This window comes from Rhyacophila brunnea, unplaced genomic scaffold (genome assembly GCF_057557595.1).
Source record: "Rhyacophila brunnea isolate RB1 unplaced genomic scaffold, BYU_Rbru_1.0 scaffold_7, whole genome shotgun sequence".
NCBI classification, from domain to species: Eukaryota; Metazoa; Arthropoda; class Insecta; order Trichoptera; family Rhyacophilidae; genus Rhyacophila; species Rhyacophila brunnea.
This window is the reverse complement of record NW_028233339.1, coordinates 27,398,880-27,421,100: the sequence shown is the minus strand read 5'-3', so window position 1 is coordinate 27,421,100 and position 22,221 is coordinate 27,398,880. Positions and strand designations below refer to the sequence as shown.

Below are 22,221 nucleotides of genomic sequence, written 5' to 3'. Positions count from 1 at the left end.
TGTCAATTTTGTATTAAGTGGTTGACCGAGCTGTGATGCCGTCACATGAACATGCGTTCTCTTTCTTCAGTTTAAACTTCTTCAGATATCATTGCATCAAACAGTTTTGAGACAGAACCGGTGTCTCATTGCATATCTTACGTTCAAAAAGTTATTTTCTAACAATTTCTCTTTGGTGAAGTTGGCTATAATTAGGTAAATGATGTTTGTAATTAAAAAAATAATTGCAATTGTAAATAATTAGTTATTAAATTATTATTTGGTATATTTATTTAATTAAAACAGAAACATTTTGAAGGTTTATATTTTATCCAACATTATTTTAATACATACAACGTTATTTTAAGCCATTGCAATTCTGAGCAATGGGGAGAAATGACTGAAAAGAATAATGCTTATTTTAAGTTATTTCATGCTTTGAAGTAACTTCAAGAAGTATGTATTTATCTCTTCTGTGAACTCCTATTTTGAAAACTTTCTTACGATTTCAATTCGGTTTGTAATATTCTTTCGTGAGAAAAAGTTTTAAGTTCAATCAGTTTTTCTCGGCATATTTTTGTTAGCTTTCAGAAAAAAGGCAATTCATGAAGTCGCCTCGATCATTCTATAGATCACACTACGAGATTTTAGTGGTCCAGGGCTATTTTTTTTTTAATTACTACATTCATTTGTTTATGTAGATGTTTTTAAATTACGAAGTATTTATTTAATATTTATAAAACACAAGGCTTTCAATTTGACAATTAACATTAAATTATCTACCTATTCTCTCTAATACCTAAACTCTGTCTAATAATATAGCGAATGTTTTAATATCGCCAAAAATAGTATTTTTCACGTTTTTAAAGATGGTGAAACAACAACGACATACCAAAATTGTTAAATTAAAAAGCTTCATTTAAAATAATAACACATTTTCACTTGTAGTTTTAGGAAAAAAATACGTAAAATACAATTAATTTCAGTTAATATACCATGAAATCATTTCAGATTCTCGTAGAAATTGGACTAATTTGTCCCAAATGAAAAGTGTGTGATTATGTTGTTACACTATTATAGTATTGAGAAAAACGCATTTATTTTTTAAATTTACATAATAAAGGTGTACCTCCTATAATTTAGATACAATTGTTTATTAATCTAAATTTTACAGTACGCTAATCTTCTATCTAGTTTCTTAATTTATGTTTTTCGTGTAAAGAATTTGAAAAATAAATTTGACCGTTTGGTCAGTTACAAATTACGCTAAAAAATTGGCAAGTATTGAAACTGGTATACCTAAAGTAACAAATGTAAAATTGAGAAGGTTTTCATACAGTCGTATAAAATAGACAGCGCTTGTTGATAATGATGATTATATACAACATACAGTGAAGTTCAAAACTCGGGAGCTTTTATCATAATTTAGGCAGAGGCAGTAGCGTCATAACGTCATAACCACTGACACCGATGATTAAGCATAATTTATGTAAAAGTACGCCAAGGGTTATCTCCTCGGAAGGATGAAATCACCCCTTAGCGTCGAGTCGCGCCTCTAAGGGTTAACTGTACAGCTAAGATGAGCGTCGGATGAATGAGGCCTTTAACTCATTAGAGTCGAATTACCTACTTCTCATAATTTGACTAAGTTATATTTCTCTTGAAAAGATGTTTAGGTATACTATATATAATATTTGAACATCGTATATTAAGTTTCTTGTACCTAATAAGAAATCGTACCACATACAATAATTATGGATATTCTATACGTCTCAATATTAGCTGATTGAAACTTTTATGGTTGTCTGTAATTATTATACTTGGTTTTTGGCTTGTCATCGGATATTCTTCAATATTCTTACTTCGGTGTTTTGAGCTCATTACAGAAGATAATAATACAAAAGATAATGTACCTAATATAAAGTATATACCTGTGACTATGTAACAAAATATTGCGAAGGAATAAGGGGTAATTTTTGGCCTTGCAATAATTAAGACACTCTGTGAGTATTTATATGTACGATATGCTATGTTTGAAGATACCATGGTTTCTGGGATTCTTCTTTTGGGGAAAAAGAATAGGTAAGGTAAGGTAAGACCGCAATTACCATAATAAACTATCACGCTTAAGGGAGTAAGGAGTATGGAGTAAGGAGAAGTAAGGAGAAGTAAGGAAAAGTAAGGAGTAAGGACTCTGAGAGAGAAACGTTCATTGTCAACTTTTGCGGAACACGTATTTTCAATGCATTTAGAGTATAAACCGCATTCATAATATAATTACGTAACTTAACAATATTGTCTCAGAGATAATGGTCACTGCAACAATTCTGAAACGTTGAGAAAAATACACACGACTAAGCGAGCAAATATAATAGAGTATAATAAATATAATTTTATTGGAATATTGAAGACTAGATACTAAGAAATTATTTAACGTTTATTATAGCGTAAAAATAATATAAACACAAACATTTTACTTAAACTTAATACCTACTTAAATCTGACAATAATTTACACAATTACAACGCATTAATTAGCGATGCGATTAATTGTTAATATTAATATTTGCATTACTATTTCTTACTCATATTTGTAATATTTTGTAGTGTTTTTTGAAACATCCTATTTTAGTTAAGTATATAAATGTTTTTATGCATATTTTTTTTCATCAATAATCCTACTAAAATATGATTTATATTATATTATTATTTATCTATACAAATAATAACTAATTTAAAAAGGTTGCTGCAATGAACCCCTTCTAAAATATTTGAATTGTGAGTTGGAATAGTTCTGCATTCAGTTGACGACTGGTAACTTGTACCGCACTCTGGTGAAGTAAGAAACTTTCTCTACAATAATATTAACAAAAAACTGAAAACACCCCATTATTATGTTATTATTTGGTTACCTAGAATGTGATTGAATAAAATAATCATGTTGGGTGATACTTGGTATTACCACACACTTCATACATATTATGCATATTGCACATTGATTACTGTCGTATGTATTGATCCTTCCATTCAACAGACAGTAGCTTTCTGCTAGATTGCACTTAGTAGAATATCTATATTAAATTTAATTAATTAATTATAATTAATAATTATTTATTTCTACTGTTTTCAACGCTTCAATTGATCACAATGAATATTTGAAAATTCACTTTAGGGACATTATTATAGTCTGGCAGCTTAATACTTTTGCATTGAGTCAAACACAAATTTAATTAAACATGCCATTATGATCTTGAAACAATCGGTCATTCATCTGCCGTTTTCTTAATTAATTTTCTTTGCCATTTACTTTCTTTAAAATTTTCATTAAAATTAAATTGAACCATTTCTGCAGTTATACATTTATATATTATCTAATAAAAAAACAATACTTTCGTTTAGTACACATTCTTTTTTAAATAATTAATTTTCAATTGTCATTTTTGTCAATCGACTATTGAAACATTAATTAATTAACACAATCACTGCTGAACTTTTAATTACTTTTTCATTACCACATTAAAATAACACGTTAATTATATCTAATGGCCAAGTACTCCAAACGCGCCAGTCGCGGTGTTACCACTAAATGAGTTAAAGTAATAATTATTATATCATTAGGCACTAGGTTTTCAAATTTGATTTCAATGTATGTACTTTCTATTGAATTATGGCAAAAATTGTCATCTGATTATCATTTATTTGCTTTATCAATTTTCTGGATAAAATATAAACGCAAGATTTAACAACATATTCTGTGTTGAATAAAAAAAAAGACATCAAAAATTTGTAATAACACTAACATCATATTTGAATAATATTATTACTTTGATTTAAATTGAAAATATGATAGCCATTTTTGACAAAATTGTTAGATAATAATATTATGCAAATGAAACACGTAATAGAAATCTTAGTCCAAGATTTTTTCTATTATTCTTATGTAAATAGTTTTTTTTATGAAAATTTGATGGGGAATACCTTCTTTTATTCGTATATAAATTATTAGGTCAGCTGAGCTATTGAACGCAGAATCAATAGCATGCTATTTTGGTTATTAGAATTTTTTTTTTAATAATATATATAATGAAATATATTTACGTAATATGAGTCGACGTGTAAGGGTTCTTTTTGCCTGGTTTGCACAGCCGCGACGTCTCGACAAAAGACACGAGCTGCATGGCAGCGATTTTTCTTTCACGTGAGCGAAGCATTTTACAGCAATAATCTAAATGGGTATATTGTTTTCTGCCTGTGTCACATTTTATCTATCAACTTCTCATTTCAGACTTGCCAATTTTATATTTATGAGTTCATACCGTACCTTGAATATTTAAGCTCTATGACCTATTTATTTAACTCGTTCAATACGATTCAAAGATTAATATAATATCGATGAGTTTGGGTAAATATATTATATTATGTTTAGTTTTGTATGCCTGATTCTATCGAATAGTCTTGTAATTAACGGTAATATTAGTACACAGGTGACCAAAGTAAATTTTTGTTTAGTAAATTTAAAGTCATTAGTAAAGGAATAAATGTTTTTAGAGAATCTTACAGTAATGTTTCCATAATTTCAACATTACTATCACAATTAAATGTATGAAATAGACAGTATGAACAGTTGAAAATGTCCCTCTGAGGCGGACGAAACCGGTCCTAATTTATTGATTAAAAGTGGAATAAGTACTACAAAAAACATTGCGTTTTATTAAATTATACAACAAGTGTGAAATAGATTATACGGATTGATGTCCAATTGCTTCAGTGACAACATTATATGATTCCTTGAAAAGATAGGTTTAATTTCGAAGAATATGAAGTAAATAATTGTTCATTAATTCGATTTTCAGATGTTTCTATTTATTTATAAGCAATTGCAAAAAAGTATATCAAAAGATTGCGTCAGGTTATCAAAGAAATGAAAGCGAGAACGGTCTGTTTTTTTTATTATAACTAGGTATATCATAATAATTTTTAAATATTGATATAGCTATTTTCCCATTTGATTCGTTTTGAAATTATATATTAATATATCATGACTATTTGCAGGTCTCCTCCAATATTTTCTTTTCAAATATTTTCCCAGTGAAATTTCCAATGTCTAAAACCTGGATGACTTAGTTCAGAAAGTAAACTACGAAACTAATGTAGGTAAGTATTTTACTGGTTATTTGCGATAGTCCACATGAAATATGGAAATAAAAAATATAAAGGTATACAGAATAAATAAACGGATCGACTCGATTGTTTTCAAATTAACGGGATAGATGACGGTTTAATCTAAGCGGGTCTCTACACATAGCTAACCAATTCGGCCGCCGCTATCTGACCTCTTTATAGACTTGATTAAATAATTGTTTTCTCCGGTTAAACCCACGCAATCTACAACGGCTGGATATATATGAGCACTTGTCTACCCGAAACTCACCTCACCACTCCACCGTTACTACCCAACCACTTTACGCACCGAGTTAACTATATGTTGTGTTTACGTATAATATCATGCAAATAGTCAAAACATTGATTATAATACAAATATTTCGAAATTACAGACAGTGATTTTAATTTAATTTATAATACAGATTTTCTAAAAAATAACTATACATCTTACATATGCATATTTATGAAGATAAATCATGTACCTACCTATTTGTGGTACATAACGATTCTAATATTAATTATTTTCAATGTTTCTCCTTAAATTTGCGATCATTTGCAATTACATCTATAATCATGCATGCACCTATATAATATGTTTATAAAGAACCTATTTCTATATATTATATCATAAGACAAACAATCAAAAACCAAAAAACTTTGCGCATTAGGATTTACAATTAAATAAATTGTTGAAAAAAAATGCATTTTATTTACTCTGGTGACTAGTTCTACGATATTTTCTAAATATTGTGTTATAATAATTATGCAGCATGTTAAGAATAAAAAGTAAAGTAAAGTAAGAATGTAAAGTAGAATAATAATTCTGTTAAAAAAAATGTTGATAAGGTAGTGAATATACTATATAGTTAAACATATATTTATAAGTTACAGACAAGGAGTAATCTTGGCTAGAATTCCAAGTATTTTGCAGAGAAATGGAGTGAACCTTTTAAGAAACACGATATGATATCCGCTTGAGATAAAATTCTAAATGTGAAATCGTAGGAATACAAAAAGTGGTATACGAAAGTAAAAATTTTGTGAAAGGTTTTCACTTACATCAAGAGAAATGGGGTATCTTTCATTAAAATGAATTTATGTACATAAAATATTATTATTTTATTTAGCTATATACCTGTCACAATTAATGCGTTATTACTTATACGACGTTGATATTAACTTATGGTTGAAGATTTTATATTTGTGTATGATTTAAATAAATGAAACGTTCATTAATTTATTCGTACAAAATATGTTTCAGTTTTACTCTAAAGTTAGTTTATTTAAGTAATGTAGTAGATGTAGAGTTTTTTCATAAAATATTATTTTATGTTATATCTTTCTTTAAAATTCTGTTATTTTAATTTAATGATCGTGTGTCGTTCGTATGATTAACATGATACAACTTTAAAAAGTTGGGGAACCATGGATTGTGTCGCAGAAGTTTGAATTTCACTGGTATAGACTCTAGAGCAGAGGAGGGTAAACTGCGGCCCGCGGGCCACATGTGGCCCGCCGGGTATTTTTTTGCGGCCCGCCATCATTAATTGTACTTCTGATTACGAATAACTTTTTTATATTTTTTTAAAAAATATATTGACATAGATTAAAATTTGTTTAGCAATAGTACGCGATCCATTTTTAATAGATATTGATAGTGTACCGACATAGATACAACTTGAGATTATTGATCTGCAGTGTGACACTGATTTAAGAGAATTGCATCGTCGTGAAGAAATCTCCAAATTTTACAATGCCATTAAATCAGACAAATTCGACCAACTTAAAGATTATGCAAGAAAAAGGTTCGTTATTTTTGGATCAACCTATATATTATGTGAACAAACATTTTTGATCATGAACCTCAATAAAAATTCTTTACGATCAAATATCTCCGATGCCCATTTACAAGCAGTTTTGAGAATATCAACTACAAAATTATCACCTGAATTTAAAAAAATGTTAAAAAATATACAAGAGTTTCATTCTTCTCATTAATTTTTTGTAGTGTTTATTTTTCGTGATAATAAATAGTGTATATCTAAAAACGGTATTTTACTTGCGGCCCGCCGCTCATTTTGAATTCTTGAATTTGGCCCTCCATCCAAAAAGTTTGCCCCCCCTGCTCTAGAGGCTCGATTCTAGACTGTAGTAACCGCACTGACTACTTATTTTAACTGGACATGGTGGAATTGGTGCCAAGCTCTATGATCTTGGACCTTTTTACACGACTAATATGGCAATGTGGCAAAGGAATATATGATTCAAATGATATCTTCAGGGAATGTACTGAAATGTGTAGAGGGAAGGTTAAAAGGAAACAAATGCTCAAGTCGATTCAAACAGCTGTTGAGCCCAAGGTCGCCAAAAAGGAAATCTTTTATGCTTTCATTATTGCTGTTTTTCAAATAGAACGGTCGTCAGTTTTGAATTAACTTAGTTTTTTTATAATTTAGATTTTTTTATTAATTGCTCCTTTTTACCATGGGTAAATTTTATTGATAACGTCAATTTAGACTTAGTCAAAGTGCACTTGAGTGTGTAATGACCATTGACCTCCTTAGACATTCGCAGCCATAAAAAACTGCTGATGTTTCACATCTTAACGTAAGGTCTTGTGATAGGCTCGATTAAGACCGATGGTGGTGCGGGCGTGTTGGTCTGTGTTTGTGTTGTAGTTTATTAGATTAGCGATTCCCTGCCAGAATTCCGCGGGCTTGCAGGAAAGTTTGTGAAAAAGTACAACATTCCACTTTTTTGTACCTAATTGAATAATATGTATGGAAATTATAAATATTTATATTTATGAATGATGAATGAGTAAAGTAATGAAGCATAATTACATATTCGCAGTAATGATTATTATTGAGCTATTTTATTACAAATAAAAACAAAAAAACAACAAAACACAATCACTACAAATTATATGGATTGATATTATGTATTCAGTATCCAGACGCGAAGTAAAATATTTGCTGTTTTTTTACCCCTGCTGAACCTAATACATTTTGACCAGGTAAGAGTTGGGGTTAGTAGTTAGTTGGGAGTTACAGGGTTCCTCCACCAAAAAAATGTTGAGAATCAGTGCACTAGACTCTTTTCGGTGTCTTGTTTGACATGTGGTTGATTCATTGATTCTTGTAATATTCTCCGGCCTGTCTATTCTACTCGCTCACAAAAGATGAACGAATGGTTTATAACCAATCCTTGTGAATGTTTGTAAAGTCTGATGGATGCATATTCTCCGTTTGTATTTAAAATCTATAAATTATGAAGAATTTAAAATTTACCTACTTCAGAAATTAGAAAATAAATAGACATGTCATTAAGGTAATAGTGAAATATTTGCGACACGATGGTTTTAATTATAATATGTAAAAGAAATCTTAAAAACTTGTTGTAACACTTAGTGGTGATTTTTCAATATCTTTGGTTTTATACTATACATTTGTGCATTGAAAAATAGTGAAATTTTCCAATGTTTCATTATTATGCACGTATGACAAACGCAATGTTTGTGATTGCTTATTCATATATACATATATATATATATATATATATATATATATATATATAAATATATTCTAAATAATTACATATGTACAGGTTGCCTAATCATATAGGTACCTACAATAATTATTGATGTGGCTGTTTTTTCATCGGCAGTTATATTCACATTCGTATTATAATGTGAATGTTTTGATTTAGGTAGAAATCGAATATGTTTTGTGTTATGTCGAGTAATGGTCAATGTATGTTGTACCTAATTATTAAAAAATAACAATTCATAGCAACTCATGTTTTTGAGTTTATTTATCATGGCAATAAACATAAAATAATTTATTAGATTATGTAATAACTAAAATTAGAAAGTACTTGAAGCTAACTTAATTACTGGTCTTAATTACCATTCAGTTTAGGTTTTACTTTCATAATATATTTAGGTTAATATGTTATAAAACTAATTGTGGATGCACGTATGACTTTCTTAGGGTCGAACGAATGGTTAAGAAATAAATGAAAATACTTCGGATTCGTCCACAGGTTTTTTTGATCGTTTTTATATTTCACATTAAACTATGATCCTCCGATGAACGCTATGTGAATTTAAGTGACAGAAGAAGTGGTATTAACAAAAATCTCACACTCGATCGATATCAAGTAGGTTCCTAACTGATCTCAATAGGCATCTTTTGAAAACCTTTCAAATTTTATTTTGGATAAACGGAATACTTCTTCTGAAATATGGGATATATTTTCTTTTTGATAATATCTTATAATATCTTTTTATACTATTTTAACCATTTATAAAATGTAAAGAAGCTTTAAGGATTCTTAGCAATGTTGTTGTAAAGTATTTTATGTATTGGGCCTTTTTAGTATTCTTAGAGAGTTCTTAAAATATTATTGCAGTGGGGTACTCACTTTTTACGTTTTTTTAAAGTACAAACTAAATAAGTATGGACTTTAAAGTGCTCATAAAATGGCATGATAATGGCATAAAGTTATTAGGTATTAAAAAAAACTATTAAATCCATATAGCCGGTATATTTTTAATAGATGAATAAATTATATGTTATATTTTATTACAGAATTTCCATTTTTGTTAGTAAGTAATTAAATATTCTTCAATTTTTATTTAAAAATTAAAAAAATTCCGCCATATTCCAAGATGACGAACAAAGCACAGAACGTACGATTGTCAATTTTTGGTATAGTAGACACCAGAACTATGTATATGCAAAACCTCTCATTTAGCGGAATTAGTTATAAGTAACTTACTATTTTCACGAAATATAATTGGACTACCATTTTTCGGTTTTAATAAGTAGTACGTCATGTAATTTTTGACAGTATGTGTATGCACCTAGGGATAAAATGCTATCGATAAATGAATAAATCAATACTTACAACCATACAATATACTATACAATACAACCCTCGTTTATTGCCCGAAATAATGGTCGATATAAATTAATAGTTCACATATCGTAGAATTAGCAGGTAAATTATGTTCCAAAAATATAATGAATACCATTTAAATGAATATATTGACGTTTTTGTGATCTTAAATATCATATTTTATACCTTTCAGTATCAAAATAATACTTAAAAAAAACAAGTTTCCGTGTGGGATCTTCCAATAAATTAATTATCACGCATTACTAAGTAAACGTTGAACGTTTTGAAAAGATTAAAATATAATATTTGTAAATAGTAATCAGAAAATACAAGTGAAAATATAATTAATTGAATAAAATGTTTAAAAATATTAATCAGGAAAACGATAATAAAAATGTGAATGATTACTTACAAGTCAATACACGTAATGCCGCAAGTGGTTTCTAACTTTGACTGTAATAAACTGATTGATATCGCAAGCTTGAGCATAAACTATTACATAAATAAAATATAAAAAACTTGTCCAACTTTTTACTTTTGTGATTACCTTAAACATTACTCTGATGTGAAGCACGATCCAGCGATAAAAAGTTTTATTTGTTTTTTTGCGTGAAAGCACAAAGTTTCTCGAGCAGTGGTTAGTCGTCAGTCATTTCATCCAATTTCAGTCACGTACGTAATACACTAAGCAAAGAATCCCTCAGAATTATCACATATCTCCGCTTCCATCTCAAAAGAAAACCCATTCTTGGATTTTATCGCTTTTGTGTTTTCACAGGGCGATGCTTTTACTCATTTTCTAATTCACGTCCAACGTAAATATTTAATACTCGAGTGTTTCCGAGTGAAGAGCGTTGATTTAAAGTTATAGAATATTATATTAAATACCCATGAATATATTTTACCATCATAATAATAGATTTGTGTGTTATCGTGATTGTAAAGCAGAGCCAGTTTGATTTTTGTTTGAAATTCACGCCTTTTTAGCAAGACGCGCTGCTCACTGGAGAAAGCAGTAATATAAGTGCTTCCAATTTCTTATACCTGATAAGACATCACTTGTTCTTCGCCCATAGTAAAACGAACAACAGTTCCATTCAAAGGTAACTTCCCCAGGTTTGTTTTATTCGGCGCGAGAGAACTTGTTGTAATCTCGAGCCCCTTTCAATAAGTGAAAAAGTACTATTAATGCTTTGAGAAGATATACGGACGCAAATATCTTTTTAGCAAAGATATCCATATAAGTTATTATTTTATTAATATATTATTCTAAATGAATGTAGTTTTTTTCTCAACATGCAAATGTATAAATTTTAGCTGATTTAATAACTGTTTTTTTTTTATTTTTATATATTCCACAAATTTGGTTTGTAACTCGCGACTTTTTGTGTAAAAAGTAAATCGTCATAATAATTATATTGGTTACAATGGTTACTATGGTCTAACTGGAATAGAATAAATGACATAACAAAATAAATATATGTGTATTTATATAGTACCTACTACCTACATGCTGAGCTCACATCTCAAAAATTGGATTTTCTTTCAATATTTAATGTAGAATCTGAGAGTTTACTTTCTTATGAATGAAAAGTTGCAGCATTACTTTTATTCCATTTCAATGAGAGGAAATATTCCAGTTCAAATGTAGGTATATTATATCGATAGAATTCACATTGAACCTATGATTTGTATGCCGTTCGAAGGATGTTTGACTTGCTTTTTAAGATTTGAGTACGAATATTATTTACCATATTATTTCTTATTACGCAATACTGGAGTTAAATAATATTCGCACTCGAGTGGTATTTATTTATAGAAACCCTAATACCGGTAGAACGATAAATAGCTCGAAGATGTATTGAACTCAAATATTTATTTTCCATGAAAGTACATAATTTATTAAAACAAAAACTAAAATAGAACCCCTTTCATTTTTATGTTATATATGTGAAGAGTATGGTATATTGTTCCGCACGTTAAATTGTATCTTTTTATTATTTCTGAAACTAATTTCAAAACTTGGATTGGAAACGTGGATATCAATAAATCAACTTCGCAAAAATAATGCACTATTTGTTTTCTTGTCAGGTAAACAACAAAAGTATGTGATCCATGTTATTGATGTTATTTTTGCTCTTAATTACTAAAGATTCTTAATAGTCAAATGCTGATATTTTCCTGATTTATTGATTATAATCGATGTCACATAACTGTTGCATAATTAAATTTAATTAACCCCTTCCTGAATAAAATTTTTGTAGTTACCTAAATTTTCCCGCATGTGGATGTTTTAATAAATTGTAAAGTTACGATATGCGGAACTAATAATAAATTTTAGGGGTTACTTTATTATAACTGGGGATATCAAAAAACTATCGATATATTGTTGTGTTATAGAATGATCAAAATCATATGACACATGTAGCATAACGTCAAGATATCCGTGGCAATTGTTTCAAGAAAAAAATCAATGATAATTATTGACTTATTATACTCATTTTCGATGATTAGTTCAACAGTTCATAACATCATAGATAATATGTACTGAATTTGTGTATGTATCTAATGATTATTAAGGTATACATACCTAAGGTACGATTAATATACTCGTGGTATAATTTAGATATACAGTTGGATATTTTCTACTAGTGTGCATTGTTTTTCGAAAATATATAAAATAAATGTCATTTATAATATTATGTGAGTTTAATTAAGTAATACATATTGTGGGTAAACAACTAATCTTTTATTATAATCTAATTGATGTTGTACTTGTTGCTTTGTATTAAAAATACAATTATTCACAAATTAAGTGATCAAATATAGCGTACTATCCCCTATATTTCACTCTCTCTTTAGAAGTAGAAAGGAATAGGAAATTTATTCGTCAAAATAAATGTGTATTATTATTCTGTACAAGGAATTCAGGGATTTTTAATTATTTTTGCGAGTTTATTGAAATCTGGCCTAATGCGTTTCATGATTTGCATACGTGTTGTTTTTTGAAACAATTCGGCCGGCAGCCGGAAGCCTAATCTGTATTACCGCTCGAGCGATAATCACTTATTTTCACGCGCGCGGAAACTCCTGAGCACTGTTCCGCCATTTTGAACACAGCAGCCATTTTAGATGATTTTTAATCACGGATAAGTTTATAAAACAATGTACATTGTCATTCATTTCTTTACTGATAAATAAATAAGTGCAAATAACGTAAAAGAAGATAAAGTAATGTATTTCGGCAAGTCGTATAAAAAATCTTGTCATTGAATACTGACTATATACTTACCGAAAAATATAGATATACCTAGCAATGTACTTTTATGTCACGATATATAAATTTTTTCTTTTAACCTTTTATATTGGACAGCATTATTAACAACTAAAATTCATATAAAAAATGCTCTGCAAATACTAATATTTTATTATACCTGATTTAATTGATAACATACTCGTAACATAATAGGTATATCATTATATAATATATTAACTCAGAAAGCTATATGAATCATGTTTTCTGTCATCATTGTAATATCAATATTAACATTGCATGATTGCAAACTTGTATTGTCATAGTACCTAATATACGCTAACCCATGAACTACCCAAAACAAGATGTAATATATTAATATATTTTATTGCTCATGTACCTACCTTTTAAATATTGTGTTTTATAATTATTACATATTATATTCTACTTAAACACAATATATTGTGGCATATTGGCTGTCGAGTCAAGATATTTTTCTAAATAGCCACAAATAAAATAAATATAATACGACGTATGACATCAATTGGCTAACATCTTTTTATTATCTTTTTGTCACAAAAATTCTACAGAACGTTTATCCAGAAAAAAATCCCTAATCGAAAAACGTATCGTCTGATAACTAAAAGGAGATGATTGGACATAAATAAAGATAAGCGCTGACGTATGACTACAGAGAGCACGTGGATGTTATTTAAGCGATATCACGTTTCGCAACTCAGAATAAGGAATTAATATCAACGGATAAACAGAGAAGGTAGTGGGGATTCCCCTTACTCAGCGGTTTTGTAAAAGCTGCAATATTTCGTACCACCGTAGAGTCAAGAGCTTTCAAGCTCGAGGAATGAGAAGATTATTGTTGAGAACACATTACAAATGTTAGGATTATCATAACGAAACTCATTAAAAGTTTTTTGATAATTGTTGGGATTAATTAAAAAATATCAAGTGGACTGTATGAAGTAGGGATGTATTTAGAGTGCAATAGGAGGAGGATACGGGAAGTTAGGAGTAATGGATAGAGAATAAACAGGCAATGCACTTCAATATGAATGGTGACTCCTGTCCAAGATGTGCACTGTGTCACTAATTGTATCTAAGTTTTATTTGACACATGCGCAGGTGTCGCTTAGTTAAATTTTTGTGTTATACTGTATGCAAGATAGAATAAAACTGCTTCAATTCAAGTGTATTGAGTCACTGGTCTGTGGCCGTGATAATGTGAGGCCTTGAACACATTACCATCACGTCACGTGCTGTCATCCTGAGATACCGTAATTAGCTCAAATAGGTGATATTATATCGGTTGGTAAGTCGACATTTTAGTGAATGATTAATTGTGTGTATTCAAAATAAATGGTACCTATATGTCTAAAAATTGGACCTGATCCGACCACGGGAAGGAACTTTTTCAAGTAGTCATATTATTGATAAAAGTGTTTAACTCCTGATTTTTCAACACATGGTCTGGAAAAGTTTGTAAATTGACACATGGTTGACCTAACTTTTACTAAAATAACTGAAATAAATACACTGACAACGGGACCACAGTGATATGACTTTCGATGATTTCCATTCTTGATTCCAATAGCAATATATTCTAATTTATAGAAGATGTCAAATATTTTTAAAATGGCCATACTCCATAACATATTTTTGAGACTTAAAAACTTTTGGCAGTGACCCCACGATATAATATATTGGAAAATATAATATCAGTAAAGCTGTCATAAATATCGAGAGGGATTATGGGATAGTGATTTATTGGGAACGGGATTTTGAGATTGGTACCAGGATAGAAGGTGGGGGATTGAAATATATTTATTGTAATAATAATCATAAATCTTGTAAGAACCATGTATAAAATAACAAATGGAAATAAAATTATAACCACCAAATGACACTTTAGGCCGGAATGAAAATGATGTCAGAGAAGTATTCGTGGACCTTGAGGAAAACGTTAGCATACTAGGACTCCGTGTTAATATTGAGAAAACTATGTTGTGTATATGAGGTCCTCCATTAACGATAAGTGTAACTATAAAACCGAAAGAAGAATTGTACTAGACGACAAATTTTGCTTTGGTTTAATGAATGTACCTACTACTTACATGGTCATTGAGCCAATACGCTTAAAAAGCAGATTGTACAGAATACTAATAAGACGAGTTGAGCATAAAAAGAATGTTGATCTAATTTAAGCGGAGCGTGCTGCACGATATCTTCGGATCCATGAATGACACAGTCGGGGTGGAAACCGAAATACAATATCGATCTGTGATGCTGTACGCTTTATACAGAAGCCCATAAATTGTACAGTCCATCAAATTGGGCCGCTTTGGATGACTGGGTCATGTATATAAGATAAAAGAATCACACGTGGCAAAAAAGTGATATTCGGAAAGCCGGGAGGCAAACGAAGACCCTGTCGACCTCGTATAAGATGGAGAAATAGTGTCAAGTTGGATTTGAAGACCATAAGTGACATCCTAAATATTCACTATGGGATAATTGCTAAGATTGTATTACAAATGAACGAAATAGTTTTGATAGCTTTACAATAATGTGAGTTTTACCAAATTGTATCGATATTTTTTTAAATATGCCGTATAAGTAATTTTAAGCCAAATTATCAATATATTCAGGTGAGTATGGGAAGGCCGAAAATACTATGGATTCGCAAGGAATCGAGAAGGATAGAACGAAATCTGGACGACGATTAGTTGTAAACTCACCCTACCTGTTGCGCCGTATGAAGATGATGAAGTAATTTGGAAAAAAGTCTCTTTTACTATCAATAATTTATCAAAACATAAATAAATATTTTATGCTGATCCAAACTAATAATATAATATTTTGATTTACACTTCAATCAAAAGTTTAAATATTAGTATACAGATAAACAACAGCATTAAACAAAATAAACTCCTGAAATATTAAGTTTTCAAAACTGTCTCAGGGGTTTTGTAAATAATTTTGATTCGGTTGTTAACTTATGTAGGAAGTTTCACGACAATAATTAAAATGTTTAACTAAACAATTAAACCTTTCACTAAATACAGTCGCGTTCATAAACTAGATTGTTAGATTAGCTCTATGAACAAAACTTAGTCTTTATTGTCCATATCAGTAAGGATCATAAATTGTACATTTTTTTACTAAGATTATAAAATTAATAATATAATTGCCAGCTTTCATAACTACATAAGTGAATCATTATGACATTAACTGTAAGTATTATTAATTCATCCCTTATAAATAGACCTTCCACTGTGGTATAGGGCCATATTGCCTGCCTTTGAATCCGTAGGCGTGGACTTAAATCCGGCGTCTGGCAAAACTGTCAAGCTGTTTTTTCAATGTAGGCTTGGTATTGAGTAAATGACCAACAACCATTACCTACCTATACAAATTATGTTAACTATTTATAACCACTACTCTGCAGAGCCCTATATTATGTTACATCTGTAAATGTTAAGTTGATCCTTTTGCTTATAATTAGAAAATGTGTTTATATTTTGTATTTTATTCTAATATATACTTACGTATTGAAAAAAATATTATCATACTATAGCATCGTGGTTCCAGGTTTGAATCCTGGGTCTGGCAAGTGCACATATTGTTTTTCAACCTGTGTATGAGTCAGAGTATGGACCTAATAGGCTGAGCAAGTGGCTGACGTCCATTTCTCGTAAAAACAAAATCTGTTAATACAAACTTTTATTCTATGGAGCCCATGTGATCTTATTAGGATTGGACATGGTCGAAAAAAATATGAAAAGTAAACATTTGGTACCTAATTATACTAAGAGGTGAAAGATAACTGATTTGGTTAGCAAATCTGATTTTTCCTTACTCTGCGGCGATGCTACAAGTCGCTGCTCATCTAATGTGGGTTGTGGCGTAGAACAGGAGAAAATAGCGCAAATTTCTTCTTGGCGTGTGGTCTGTGGAGACATACATAATGATAACTCACATGTGTCAACCATTCCTGAGCGCCGAGAATTAAAACGATGACCAAAAGTAAATTGAATACACTTCACTCTCTTTTACTTCGACTTCCGCAACACAAGACGTGCTAAACACCAAAATTCCATTTCGACTTATAATCAGAATAATATATTCATTTTCGGTTTGACGGAATCGTCCATACACAGATGTAGGTATATACTATTCGAAATGTCTGCCCTACTTTGGTGTCTTTTAACAACGCATGGTTTGCCTTTTGCGTCATAGAACATCTAGTGTCAACAACAGTGACGTCCCGTGGGGGTAGGCAGATTGAGCGTCGCTTGGGGGCGGCAGTTACTCGAGGGGCGGCAAATCGAGGAAAATCATTTGGAATATACCTATAGAAATAGCAACCTAAACTTAGTAATAACGAAAATATCTTTCCATTAAAAAAATCAGCTCACTGGTTTTGTCGGGTTAGCGATATCTAGTTTACTTCCGTTGCCCTTCGACGTCCTTGGTGACCAGAAACGACACGTGCAGATTTGCGAATAATTAGTCTAATATTTTGTAAGTAATGTATCCATTGAACACAATTATATCTTAGATATTGGACTCATGAAAGGATGATAAAAATAATGTATAAAAAATGAGGCGGAATTTTGGCGGTGCCTAGGGGTGGCATTTTATCAAGGGACGTCACTGGTCAACAATGTCAAATAAATTAGAATAATTATAAATTGATAGCTGTCCAAGTACTCATTAAATACTCTGTATATCTATCCACTCGACCATAATTAATGTTGTTATCTAATAGTACATTATCTTAAAACTAGATATGACAGAGATTGGAGCATGATAGGGTAAAGTAAGTATATAAAGATTAAGATTAAGTATACGTATATAACATATGCATATTTAAATCAATAAATTGTCTTTACTCACGTGTGCAGTGCCTTGGTTCATCAGAGGAGTCCCCACAATCGTTAACATTGTCACAGTATCTGTTGACAGGTATACATCGTTTGTTAGTGCACAGGTATTCGGAGAGTTTGCACCGTGTTTCAGGAGCAGGCTGCGTGGGTACAGGTCCTGCTGCATTAGACTGTTGGAAGAATCCACCCATCCAGCATACGAGGGAGAGCGCCAGCGCTGCTGAAGCAAGCCATTCGGCGTCTGGAAATAGAAGCAAAACATAAAATTAAAACTGATGACAAATTCATAGACAAATTAGGGCAGCTGCCTGTGATTGGATCAGCTTGATGTATATAATATAAGACATATACATATATATAAGTATAAAAACGTAGAATTAATGTGAGGATAGTAATTATCCAATTAAATTAATTGCGCTAAAGAGAATTTATGTGGTAACACTGAAATGTAGTTATATAGTATTAACTTCCGTGTAAATTATATGGCAACCTATGATTACTTACTTATTCGGTATTGGTAATTTGTAACAGTTTCAAAATAATTATAAGCCTAAGCGTGTGTATGTATTTAACGTAACCAATACGTTTAGCCCAGTTAAATATGTACTCTTTTATAGATGTATAATAATTATATCATATTGTTACATACAATAGTATTAACGACTGTATAATATATTATGACAATTTAGCGACAGAATTGATTGATAAAAATAATTAACAGTTTTCACAAAAAGCTTCTTCTTCTTTTTCTTCCACCCTATCACATCCCAACATTGGGGCATAGGGCAAGCACAAGTTGGCGCCACTTCCCTCGGTCCATCGCCAACTCCTGCGCCTCCCGCCATGTCAGACATGCAGCACGTAGGTCGCTTTTGTAGCACCGCTGCAGGGTGAGGGAGGGCCGGCCGCGGCGACGGAACCCTTTAGGCTGTGCCACAAGGGTACGAAGTGCCGCACTCTTTGGCGGCATCCGGAATACGTGTCCCAGCCACGTAAATCGTCACTTCGTGATAACTTCAATCACCGAAGGCTGTTGTGGCTGCTCACGAACTCGGGTGTTTGTAACGCGGTCGTACCAATGTACCCCTAAGATTCGGCGGAGACATCGATCCTCAAAGCTCAAAAGCCGAGACTCTTGAAGCTTAGTAAGATGCCATGTCTCACAACCATACAGGAGCACAGGTAGCACGCACGCGTCAAACAAACGACATTTGGTCCTCACAGAATACAGCCTTGACCTCCATGCGACTTCAAGTTGGTTGAATGCAGAGCCCGCCACACCCATGCGGATTCCAAGCTCACTAGAAATACTACCATCATCGGCAACCGTGGAACCCAAGTATTTGAATCTGGAAACCCGCAGATGAGTGTCGGCGTTGATGTATGCAGCACTGCACATGGATTTGGTCTTAGCCGCATTCAGATGAAGACCCACACGTTTCGAGTTCGCGGCGAGCCTGTTCACGGTTAACTCCAACCTTTCGATCGTCGAGTCAAACACGACTGCGTCGTCTGCATACTCCAAGTCGCACAGTCTTTCTTCGCATAGATCGGTTGTGTCATCATGATGTAGGCGTATCCCACTGTCGGGGCAAACCGTTTTACGCATTATGAAGTCCATCATGATGATAAAAAGAAAGGGCGCAAGTACACATCCTTGCTTGACTCCTGACGTGATTTCAAAGAGGTCAGAGGATGTTCCGGCTGCTCTCACGCGACACTCTGTATTGGTGTAGAGAGCACTTATCACGGCGGCCAGTTTCCGTGGGACACCATAGCCTAGCAGAATTTGTCACAAAGATTCATGATGAGGACTATCAAATGCCTTTTCATAGTCCACGAAGCAGCAGGCGACAGGTATATTCATCTCTTGGTACTGTTGCAGAAGGCATCGGAGAGTTGAAATATGCTCCGAGCAGGACTTCCCCGGGACAAATCCACTCTGCTGCGCACGCAAAACCTCCAGCATGGGACTTCTAATCCTGTACAGGAAAATCTGCACCAACACCTTCCCGGGAACGCTGAGGAGAGTGATTCCTCTTTAATTATTACAGTCTTGTGGGTTACCATTTTTGTGCAGAGTAACAACGGTACCATCCCTCCAGGCTTTGGGGCACTGCTCCCTTTCCCACACCTCGTGCAGAAGGTCACACAAGGACGATAATACAGCGCTCAGTCCGCAGAGCAGAAATTCTGCATGGATGCCATCATCTCCAGGAGCTTTCCTGCGCTTCAGTTTTTTGACTGCCTCTTTAATTTCAGCAGTTATCGGAGGATCTTCGCAGAATCCCGATTCAGTAGTGATTCCGAGGGCGGTGATCTCCGACGGAATATCGAAGGGATGCAATGGAGGTGGGTGATTCAGGACATCACTAGATAGACAGTGATGTCCAAAAACCTTCACCTAAGGAATAATTTCAACGTTCGATATTTGCTTAACTACAATAACGCAAACGTGAATGAGACAAATGGAGAAACCATCTCAAATGGTTTTTTTTAATATTATAAACTAGTTTTATTGTTTAGATGGTATACTTTTTATGTGTGTGGTTAAGCTTTTATCTATGAAACCATATGACAATAATAATATGTCGTTAAATATTTTAAATGGTGTTATTACTTGGCATTTTATTTATAAAATTTATACCAGAAATTGTACTTGCGATTGTCTGCCTCGGTAGAAATAATGCTTGCGTAGTTTTAACAGGTTCTATACCAGTGTTGCCATCTTTTGCTATGGCCACCTTTGCTATGTTGCTTATGATACAAAGGTGTAAAAACAATAGTATTTCTGAAAAAACTGTAGTACAAAAATATTTTTTGTCTTGAATTATATTATTTTTGGCATACTCAAATTATTAATTTTCTTCATTTGTGACGATTTCTCGAAAAAAATGAGAATTCTAGAAATTTCGGTAAATTAATTTATCGATATTCGAGATTCTTCAGTAAGTATTTATCCCGACACAAGTATCCGTGCACAGGTTCCTGTTCAGTTTTGAAATTTTGAAATTCAACGCACGTCGACGCCTGCACACATTGCTATAAAATTAAAATATGTAACTTTGATACTTGACGTCGTAAAAATTTGTGTGCTTTAATGAAAGCAACATTTCAGCAGACTACGCGTCACTACTTCTGATAAAACACTAAAAATTTTCCCACAAGAATAGCCACAATTACTTGTATATTTGTTTCATCTGCAAAGGAGCATAACAAAATTAACATTTGTATTAAAACATGTAACACTTTCTTATAGACATGTTTTTATACAACTTAACTTAATAGTTTGTTTGTTCAAGCAAATTATGTATCTTGATCTGAACTAGGTGTTAGAGATTATTTTTTCTAATATGTGTATACTTAACTATGTTTTTGAGGTACCTATTTAAAAATTATGTTTTTTGTAAAATACTATAATTTTACATAAAATATGCTAAAAATACTACAGTTTTAAGGTTTCAAGACGAAAAATATTCCTATACTATAATTTTTTTTAGAAACATTATAATTTTTACACCTTTGTACTGTAATCAACATAGGGAAAGAGGGCCATACTGACCCCTTGCTGTTCGCGAACAATTAGATTATGATAAAAAATATGCATCATTGTTATAAACAAACGAACTAGGAACCTATTTACTATAATAATATTGTAAAAGCAGTTATACGGTAAGATCTGAATAAGAATACTTCGTAGATATATTTTATTTCATGACATTATAAGCAGGAACCACTTAGGAAATAAGGCCGTTGTTATACTTATTTATTAATGGAGTAATTTTCAGGATTAATATAGCTTTTATTTTATTATTAATACAGAAATGTGACGGACACGTAAATCCCAAAATAAAAATGAAAGCATTGTTCCTACTGATCATCATTATTATTATTATTTTTTGTCTCTGGCAATAATTCCCCGGGCAAAATGAATCGAATTAAGTCACAGTGGAAATGTCGACGCTTAGAAATGCTCAAAGCAACAAAAAATGTTGCTATCAATCATAATGTATTTTCCGGT

At 31.8% G+C, this 22,221-nt stretch overlaps 1 protein-coding gene across 1 annotated transcript in view; it reads right to left on the bottom strand.

The window, feature by feature from the left end:
- LOC147064677 (uncharacterized) overlaps nt 1-20,928 on the bottom strand; it is a 125,496-nt gene extending 104,568 nt beyond the window's left edge. Inside the window, exons 1-3 of the mRNA XM_085957687.1 lie at nt 20,917-20,928; nt 20,295-20,604; nt 18,211-18,441 (exon numbers count right to left, since the gene is read on the bottom strand). Of these exons, the coding sequence (XP_085813813.1) occupies nt 18,211-18,441; nt 20,295-20,604; nt 20,917-20,928 (553 nt within the window). The remainder of the gene's footprint in view (nt 1-18,210; nt 18,442-20,294; nt 20,605-20,916) is intronic.
- Nucleotides 20,929-22,221: the final 1,293 nt, after the last annotated feature.